We start from the raw sequence: 10,797 nt of genomic DNA, 5'->3' as shown, positions 1-10,797 counted from the left end.
AAAGCCTCACCCCAAAAAAACAAAAGACGAAGACAGGTGGTGTAGACCAGGGGTTTTCAAACTTTTTGACTTGCGGACCCCTTTATATTTCAGGCTTTACCTTAGGGACCCCCTTATAAATGCTTATGAAATTTATACATAAATATTTGCTTAAAATAACATATATTTTTACATTTATTTATTTAACAGTATTTAACAAATAGGTTTATTGTCAATTAAAAGATTTCAATTAAAAAACATATATAAAATCAAATTGCCCATAAAAAGTATTTGCTGTCCATGGTCTTGTCTTTGCGGACCCCCTGTGGTCCGCGGACCACAGTTTGAAAACCCCTAGTGTAGACAACAAACAGATGTATTAGTATAACGCTCTGGAAGGGAAAAAGTCTTTAACGTTTCAAGCCCACAGAAAGAAACAAGTAAAGAAAATAAAGAATGTGTAGGTAGAAACGACAATAGGAAAAGGCAGAAAGTACAAAAAAGTTTAGAAAGTATAAAAAAGGTATGAAAGGTTCAAAAGCTTCAGATGTCGTGGTGTATTGGAGCAATTTTTCACCAACAGAGGAGTCCAATGTATACAAAAATGGGACAAGAACACAAAACATCCAGACAGACGATACAAGGAAAACAAGGATGGGTCATTTGGAGTTTTCTATCCTCAGTCGAGTTCCAGATTATATTTGCAATTTCGGTTGGTTCTACTTGAGATTGCTCCAATCTGGCTAGCCCCAAGGAAAAACTAAGCTAAGAGCATTAGATTCCTTTGAAGAAAGCAGCAAATGTATAGGAAAGCAAGGACGAAAAAAAAAATAGAGAAATATTACAAAAAATAGAAAGAATAATATATATATATATATATATATATATTATTCTTTCTAATTTATTTAAAAAAAATTTTTTAAATATTTTTTATATTCTTTTTTCTTTTCTGTGTATATTCTTTTGTATGTATACTTGTAAGAAAAAGTCTGTTGCCATTTAAGCAATCAGTAAAACATATATTTTTAGTTTGAAAAGATGGTATTAACAATAGCTTAGCTCTCATTTCTAAATAGGTTGATGCTCACTGCATTCATAAAGCTTTGTGCTAATTTTATATTTTATAGCTTATAATGCTATTAAACCTGTGAACTGCCTATGTTACTGCTGTCAACATCTTATTTCGAATGTAAACATTCAAATATTTTGTACCATATGTTACTGGTTTTTGGCCAAAGTGCTCATGGATTTATAACGTGTACCATATGTTACTGGTTTTTGGCCAAAGTGCTAATGGATTAATAACATGTCAGATTTGGAATTTTTTGCCCATTAACTCATACTGAGGAAGGTTAAGGCCCTCTGGCCAACACCCAAAACCATGGTATATGAGCATATGAATGGCATAATCTTTATAGGTATGCTTTTTAATTCTTTGTCTGTTTCCTCTCATACTGTTATTTTGGTGCCTTCTGGTGGTTGAATTGAGACTTTCACTCCTGCTGGGGTCAAATTTGCCTTCCATCCCCTCAGGACAGGCCTGTCACTAGACTTTGGTGCCTAGGGTTGCTTTAGAATATTCTGGGTGGGCACTAATTTGTAATAATGCTAAAGTAGAGTTTTGAAATAAGTGTATCACTGTAAATCTGAGGGTGCACCATTGAATAGTGATGGGGCAGTGCTGTCCAATGCACTCCCTTAGCGACAAGCATGCTTTGGAGTTGATAAATTAAAGTAGGCAAGTGCTGGGGAGGCAGGGTTAATGTAATAGACTTGCTTCTTCCCCTCCAAAATTGCTGGTCTTGAATCCTGCAACAGACAAGCATATATTCCTCAAGGGAATGCTTTGATTTTGGTCACTTGTACATCGTGGAAACTAGGTAACTAACCTTATGAATCCTGGGGATCAAGAAAAAAGATTACATGATATGACTGTATACATACCTGTCCTATACCAAGTGACATATTTTATATTGATGAGCATCTCCAGAATATTCTACAGTCAAATATTGATACTTTAGTGACCTAGCAACAGTTAACCTTTAGCACACTGTAGGTGCATCATGTCACTGTGAATTTTCCCCCTTGTAGTAACAGAGCAATGGCGAGGGGAAACAATTCTTGAGAAAATGCCATTTGCTAAAGGTTAATCTCACATGACCATTTGTGATCCGAACTAAACAGAATTATGCAACTGCATATCTATTCATAAACACTTTCCAATTAAAACTATCCAACGAAGAGCCTTTATTTGATGCAGCATGAATTTCAGGTAAATCACATTCTTTTAACCCTCTTGATACCAACCTATCTGAGACCACCCTTGGTCCTGTGATACACACTTCCTGTTTTAAACGGATTTACGTTAAAACCTTCCTTCAAAATTTTATATTAGTTTCTGTTCCAGACAAGAGCTGTTGACAACAAAGATTTTTTTACTAAATTCTTCAAAATTAACTGAAACAAAGGCAGTGTATTTCAGGGTTAAAGAAGTGATTTATTTACATGCATTCCTAAAAAAGAGCCTTTATTGTTTAATCAGGAATTTGGGTCAAAGTTTTCATGAGACATCAGTTTTCGTTGATATCAATTTTCACAGGTCTCAATTTAAATTTATTCCGATAACAAATGATGACACTTAAATTGAGAGCTCAGGCTGGTTTTTCACATTAATAAACACCAAAAAACAACAACAAAAAATAGAAGCATCACCTTGAAAATTATTTTTCTGATCAAGATAATAAGCAATATTTGTATTTTAAATGCAACAAGTTTTAATAAATTTTTTCTGATTCTTCTCACTAAGTATTACATATAGTTCTATTGCTTTATCTGTTCAACTGCCCTACTTTGTATGTCCAGATATGTTTCTTTGTTTGTCCAGCTACATTATTTTGTCTCTCCAGCTACATTATTTTGTATATCTAGCTACATTACTCTGTCCAGTTCCATTACTTTTCTCAGCTTTATTACTTACTCTATCTAGCTACATTATTTCGTCCAGCTATATCATGTTGCCCATTCTGCTTGATTACTTTGTCCAGTTGTATTACTTGTCCAACTTAATTAGTTTTTTATGTCCTGTTATGTATACTTGTATGTATAGTTGTGTTGCTGTTTATATCCAGCTGTGTTGCTTAGTGTGCCTTGTTGTGTTTGCCTTCATCCTAATTCCTTTATTCTCTCAACAGTTACACAATGTGCTCAGTTCTGTTACCCTTACCCCAGATCAAGTTACCCAAGTTAAATTGAACTGTGAAAAGAGAATGCACAGGTAAACTAGTTCTTTTCAACATATTTTGAACAAGGTTATTGAAGTTTTACAGAGACAGAGTGGACTGTCTAGCTGTCTTCAGTGATGTGGTGTGCAGAGTGCATATGTTCTGCCTGAAGATTTACAGTGATGTATTTGTCTCTCTTCTTTAGTATTTCGAATTTGTGTCCTATCAGAGTTGTGGTTTGAGTATTGTAGAGAGAGACAGAAACTGAGAGAAAGGAAATAACTTGGTATGCTATTGTTTTTTAATGTGTCTGTGCATCAAGGCTTAAAAATCAGTCACATGGCCTTTGTTTGCATATATTAGATAAGATATTGACTGTATACATGTTTGGTTATCATCTGCTCCACCCTTGTTATATGAGCAGTGTTCTCATGTAATTTTATTTCTATTACTCTCAAGTATTTAAAACTTGTCAAAGTGTTTAAAACTGATTGTTCATAGGAATTTCTGTATGCCGATGATTTAGTTCTCATTGCTGAACGTAGCAAAGAAAAATATTGTTTTATCTTTCAAGAAGGAAAGAAAGGCCTTTACTGCCATATGGCTATGCTTGATACATATAAAAAATGTAAGTAGGCATTGCATGCAGTGTATTCAATGTGAACTGTAGGTACAGAAAAAATGCAGTGCAATTTCAGGAAAGCAGATAGAAGAATTTTGAATGGAACAATGTATTGGAGTTGTTGTTGGTAAAGTTTTCATCTGCATTGGGAGATCACTATGGATATGTGGTTAAAATGTCACAGGAAAGAATCACAGGATGGATTCTTCAAGCCAAGCCAACCAACAGGAGCCCTAGGAGTAGACCAAGAACCAGCTGGTCACGTTTGGGAATCCTGCAGGAAAGTTAATGATGATTGCTTCTGATAGGACCCTATGGAGGAGGTACCTGAGGACTCTATCTCCACAACCTTCCTAGGAATAGGGAATAGTGGGTGATGAAAATGGAGGAAAGATGGACTTTGAAAGTTCTTTTGTAGTTAACTTTTTCTGTTATGTAGGTCACTTATTCAGCTGTAGAGTGGAGTGTTCTAAAAGTATGTAGCATAAGTAAGAATAGGGAACTATTCTGTGGAAGATAAGTGGCTGCCCAGGAATCAAGTAATTTTTGCCCATTACATGTTTTCAACACCAGAGCTGAATCATTCTGAAAGACAAAAAAACTTTCAATCTTATTTGGCATCATTTTTTCCATAGAAAGCAGTCTTTACATGTTTCAGATGTGCAGGCACTTTAAACACCAGGAATGTACAAAAAATAGACTCACTCTAATGTCAATGGGCATCCTGAGGAGTAGTAGACAGTTTTCATTATTTAGGTGACCAAGTTAGCAGTGGTGGATGTTGTTTGGAAAGAATTGCTGCTAGAATAAGAATGGGCTGGGCAAAGTGCAGAGAGCTGTTACCTCTGTTAGTAATGAAGGGCTTCTCTCTCAGAGTGAAAGGCAGATTGTATGTTGTGTGTGTATGAACAACTATGCTACATGGCAGTGAGACATGGGCTGTGACCACTGAGGATATCTGAAGGCTTGAAAGAAATGAAGCCAGTATGCTTTGCTGGGTGGGTAATGTCAGTGTGTATATACAACAGAATGTGTTTTGAGACAAAAACTTGGAATATGAGGCATCAGATGTAGTGTGCAAGAAAGAAGACTGCACTGGTATGGTCATGTAATGCATATGAATGAAGACAGTTGCATCAAAAAGTGCCAATCTCTCATTGTGGAGGGATGTGTGGGATAAAGTAGTGAGAAGGGATTTTCAGATGTTGGGCCTCACAGAGAAGACAAGGGACTGAGACTTCTGGTGGTTTTCTTTGCTTGAGAAGACATGTCAAACTAAGTGAAATTGTGGTTGTCCTTGCATACAAGCATTTCCCATGCATCCCTCTTTAGCTAAGCAATCCTAATCTCGTAGGTCCATGGGTACTGGTGCCATGTAAAAAGCACCCATACCAGTGTTGTGTAAAAGTATCCACTACACTCTGTTAAATGGTTGGTATTAGGAAGGACATCCAGCCATAGAAACCATGCGAAGACAGACATGGAGCCAGGGCAGCTCCCCAGCTGACCAGCCCTGGTCAAACCATCCAACCCATGCCAGCATGGAAAATGGGTGTTAAATGCTGATGATCATCATCATTATCCTGTAATGCATATGGACACATTGTCAGTAATGTTTCCTGGGGGTCATTGGTTGCTTTGAATCTTTCAATAATCAGACACCCTCACCCAGGTGAACCAGCCAAGGCTGATCAAGCTCCAGCTTCTATCTGGTTAGCACCACGCTGTCCAGGACCCACTCCTCCTGATCTATGGTTACCTTAAAGCAACTTCTCTTGCTTGCATAACTAATTTGTGGCCTTCTCCCTAGTGACCCCTGTGATACCTAGCATTCTGGGCAAAATGACTGTCCTGCATAAACCTGCTGAACCCAACCTCAATGGAATCACACCTTGCTTGCCATCCATTTGTCTCAACATAATCCAACCAGCTTTGCACATTTCATTCTCTCCATTTGCTTCCTCAGTTTGGTTCTCCAACAGACTGGAATGATCTAACATGACTACTTGCTTGGATGCTTTCAAGATCAGCACCCTATCTTACCTAAATTATGTTATGGCAATAGTTTCTGGGAACTTCAGCTGCTTTCCTAGGCTGACTTTCAGCTCCCAGTCTTGTGCCATTGCTTGTATACCTGGCACACTGGACTTGGCAGCTGGCATCATCTTCACACTTGCTTTGACAATAGTGATAGTTTTCTTTGTTGGGCAGAAGTGCCTGAAATGGCTAATTCTGCTGATGTTGGTGTCTGCTATGACATCAGAACCTGGTGCTGTATCCACTAGTATTGAACCTTATCGAAGGTTTTTAGATTTTAGATAACTACTAAGGATGTACTTTAGGGTCTCAGCACTTGGGGAAAGCTAGTGGTGCTACCATTTCATCAGTAGAACAAGCTGGCTGGACTCAGTAGGACATTGTAAACTGCCTGAATGAGGAATTGTTTTCCAGTGGCACAGCACTTTCTGTAGACCAGGCTATGAAACTTTGCATGCCACTATTTGCTCCTATCCTAACCAGGCTCTCTGATGTTGTTTCTCAACATACATGCTTGCTTACTCCTCCTCATTCAATACTTACACCATATTCCAGCTCTCAACCTCCTGTCCTTTCCTTTCATGTCAGAGCTGCTACTCAAGCCAGCTCTTCCTCAAGGTACAACACACACCAGCACTTAATTACTCTATGACTTGGCTGTGAATCTACAACCTCAACAACTCCCCACTACCAACCTGTTCTGACTTCAATACCAGCCTAAAGACTTTTGAGTTGCAGGGGCCTTGGTATAACAACACCTCTCCAGTGTGGATTACCTCAGACTAGAAATGATTATGTAGTGGAATAAGATGTTACCTTAATGACTAACTATATTTGAATCACTTCAAAGAATATGTTTGCTAATGTTCTTTCACTCTTAGAAATAGTTTTGTGACTGTAAAAATAAATCTATAACTAGCTTTTTCCCTCTCTATTTCAGAATTCCATTGCAATACATTATTGGAGAATGGGATTTCTGTGATCTAACTTTAAAGATGCAGCCTCCAGTTTTTATCCCAAGGCCAGAAACCGAGGTTTTACACTTTTTTTGTCTTTAACTTTTTAGCCTATTTAACAGGTTTTATTTATAGCCTGTATAATAGAAATGATATTCAACTAACCGTTATAAATATTTCAATATTCTAATGTAGGTTACTGCTTAAAGCTTAACCTTAATAGCTCCTTTGCATTTTGTTTTTACTGTACAATATTTACAGTAGTAAATATTTTATTTAGTTATATAACTAATGAAATAAGTGTATGTATGACTCTATTGTATTTTCTAGCTTAACATTTTCCACTTTTTTTTTCCTTAGTTTGTAATCTTTCTACTCTAGAACTCTATAAATATCTACTCTTTCTATCTCCCGGTGAGTTTCCTCATAAACCAGTGCTCATACTGAGAATACTGTTTGGCTTCCAGAACTGAGATTTAGGTTTAATGTTCTGATTGAAAATATGATAAAGCATATGAAGAAGACAAACAAAGTAGCTGGGCTATCAGAGATGGACACCAAATGCTGAAAATATTTGGTGATGTAGGACGTTCTCATTACTTACAGTGTCAGACAGGTAGGACAAGGAGGTGTCATACAGTGGCGAAAGGTGACTAGGAAACTATTAGAAACAAATTTCTAACAGTGTCTTCTACTAAAGCCTTGGGCTGACTAAAACTTTGTAAGTGGATTTGGTAGAAGGAAACTGGAAAAATCCCATTGTATATATGTGTGTATCTTCTTTGTGTTTGTCCTTTACCAATGCTTGACAACCAGCATTGGTGTGTTTACGTTCCCGTAACTTAGCAGTTCGGCATGAGAGACCAAAAGAATAAGCACCAGGCTTTAAGAAAAGTACTGGGGTAGATTCATTAGACTAAGAATGATTTAAGGTGGTGCCCCAGCATGGCCACAATCTACTGATTGAAACAAGTAGAAGATAAAAGATAAAATGTGTACTTTTTGGTTCCAAATAATCATACGAAATATATGAGAAAGCAATAAAACAAACTTGTAAATTGACTAAATATACATTTCTCGTCTAAATCTGTTTGAGTATGAGGAAAGCCTCAAGAAAGTCTTCTGAATAGGCAAAGTTTTTTTTTGATCTCTGCTGCACCAGACAGTAAAGACATCAGCACTTTAAGTTAGACATGGCTTAGACCAATCTTTGGTCGAAACTTATCTAAGTTTTATATTTATATCAAAATTGTTAATTCATACAATTGAGATATTTCTCATCTTTCGTCTTTCAGCAACTTGTTGGCCATATTTTGAACTTCTTGAATGCAGAAAAAAACGAAATGAAAGGCAGATTCTTGGAAATTGGTTGTGGTTCTGGTAATCTGAGTTTGGCCTTGCTGTATAAACTCACTCAGGTAACTAAGGAGCTTGTGATGGTAGTGGTGGCTGTGGGTGTGTAGTATGTATATGAGTATATTTAATATATATATATATAAGTGTATCTAATTCAGTTAGTATTTTTCAATCTAAAGATTGAAAAATATAATATTTTTATTTTTCATTCTCTTTCGAAATTATCCCTAATTGTGGTTTGGAGTTTTGACTGCTCCTTCTAGCGGGTTAGATATCCTGTTATGGACATCTCTCTGATATGTTTAAATATCAGCAGAAACTATATGTGATCAATTGGCCTGCAAGAAACACCAGTAAAAAAACAAAACAAAAGCATCTTAAAATAAAAAGAAGACATTGTTTAACGTAGTCTGGGACACACTATCCTTTAGATGTGTTTAATTAAGTTTGCCTTGGGGATTAAACAACAAGAAAATAAAGGCAATACAAAATGATTAAGTGCCTAAGTGTAACAATGTGGCCCAGAATCAAATCAACACTTGGTCTATCTGCCGTTGCTGTTTACTATAGTACAGCTGCAGTATCTATGCAATTGTAATAGTGTTACTACTGTTTACTATAGTAATATAGTACTACTGTTGCTGTAGTTGTTATAGTATTATAGCACTACTATTACTGTTATTTACTATAGTATTATAATAATATAGTACTATAATAATATAGTACTACTGTTACTGCTAATTGCTATAGTAGGGTAGAACCACAGTTACTGTTATTTATATAGTAATATAAAGATACTTAAAAAGAAGGCATATGGCTCAGTGGTTAGAACATTGGGCTCACAATCATGAGGTTGTGAGTTTGATTCCTGAACTGGGCTGTGTGTTGTGTTTTTGAGCAAGACACTTTATTTCATGTTGCTCCAGTTCAGCTGTAGAAATGAGTTGCGACATCGTCACTGGTGCCAAGCTGTATCAGCCTTTGCCTTTCCCTTGGACAACATTGGTGGTGTGGAGAGGGGAGGCTGGTATGCATAGGCGACTGCTGGTCTTCCATTAACAACATTGCCTGGACTAGTGCCTTGGAGGGTAACTTTCTAGGTGCAATCCCATGGTCATTCGTGATTGAAATGAGTCTTTACTCCATTATTTTTATAAAGATACTTGTATAGTTCTAAGCTAACTAAAGCCTTTTGGGTGGATTTGGTACATAGAAACTGAAAGAAGCCCATTGTATGTGTGTGTGTGTGTGTGTGTCTCCTTGTCTTGATGTTGCATCATAGTTGTTAAATGAATGTGACCATCATACAAACATTGTAATTCATTTCTCACCCTATTATCAGAACATGTCAAAGAAAATATTGTCTTGCTTGGAAACAAATGTGGCTCAATGAATTCTGTCTCACCTATGCAAGCATGGAAAAGTAGACATTATGACAATGATGATGATGATGATGAGTCTTTTAATGCTCTCTTTATTAAATATGTTAGCACTAATTTAACTCATGTGTTTCAGACGGATGACATTTTGCAATTATTTATTCTGTAAATGGTGTCATTTACCTAACCAGTGTACAATCTTGAACATTTACTTAGCTATCTCCTATCATTACTTTGGCAAATATACTTAAGGTTGTGCTTCATGAGGAAGTCACAATAATCCTAAAACCTGTCTTTTCTTTTATACTTGAGGGAGAAATAAAACTAAAATTAGTCATCATTGACTTGTATTATTTTTTCCCTCTCAACATAATTATTTTCAATTTAAAAATATGTCACAAACCTATTTTAACTTACCTAAAGTTTGTGTTTATTCATGATCTCTGCTTGGCACTGATCCTGCTATATGTATCCTGACCAGGTAGTTTAGTAGCACAACTCAGTCACTGATGTTGACTGTTCTTTTTTTTTAAACCCATTACCTACCAGTGATCTCATATGAGATCACTTAAAAATTACAAATTTCGTAATTAACTATCAATATTTACACATATCTAACCTTTTTGGTATATCTACTAGGTATATTTCTCTGATATTAAAATGAGGTTTGCTAATTTTTCACCCAATATCTCGCTTATTTCTATTTAAAATGTTATTTTGATCATTCTAGCAGGTTTCTTATACTAGAAATCAAAGTTTCATTAAAAAATTCCAGTTAATAGAATTATGGGAGGTAATGGGTTAAGTTAAAGCTACGGATTTGTATCTGTCCAGGGTTATTTCTCTTCGGTGTTTCCCGTCTAGAAATCTGATAGAGCAAGCCCTAGGCAGATACAGTGTTTTTTACACCTTTTATTACCATATGAAAGAATTATTTCTCCATGGTAACTGCAGTGAATTTGCTTTTAGCAGTCGAAATATGTCACAAACATGTTTTAACTAACCTAAAGGTTGTTTATTTCTAATCACTGCTTGGCACTGATGTTGCTATATTCTTTTATTCTTTTACTTGTTTCAGTCATTTGACTGTGGCCATGCAAGAGCACCACTTTGAAGGGTTTTTAATTGAATGAATTGACTTCAATACTTATTTCTTTTTTAAAGACTGGTACTTATTCTATTGGTCTCTTTTTGCTGAAACGCTAAATTACTGGGATGTAAACACCAAAACTGGCTGTCAAGTGGTG

General features: G+C 36.2%; 1 protein-coding gene across 1 annotated transcript in view; it reads left to right on the top strand.

The window, feature by feature from the left end:
• The window catches only part of LOC106878604 (MTRF1L release factor glutamine methyltransferase), a 36,261-nt gene that overhangs the window by 17,402 nt on the left and 8,062 nt on the right, over window positions 1–10,797 (top strand). Inside the window, exons 3-5 of the mRNA XM_014927872.2 lie at window positions 3,171–3,253; window positions 6,800–6,893; window positions 8,111–8,233. Of these exons, the coding sequence (XP_014783358.1) occupies window positions 3,171–3,253; window positions 6,800–6,893; window positions 8,111–8,233 (300 nt within the window). The remainder of the gene's footprint in view (window positions 1–3,170; window positions 3,254–6,799; window positions 6,894–8,110; window positions 8,234–10,797) is intronic.

Source organism: Octopus bimaculoides, chromosome 4 (genome assembly GCF_001194135.2).
Source record: "Octopus bimaculoides isolate UCB-OBI-ISO-001 chromosome 4, ASM119413v2, whole genome shotgun sequence".
Classification (NCBI taxonomy): Eukaryota; Metazoa; Mollusca; class Cephalopoda; order Octopoda; family Octopodidae; genus Octopus; species Octopus bimaculoides.
Note: the sequence above shows the minus strand (reverse complement) of the source record. Positions and strands in the feature narration are given on the sequence as shown.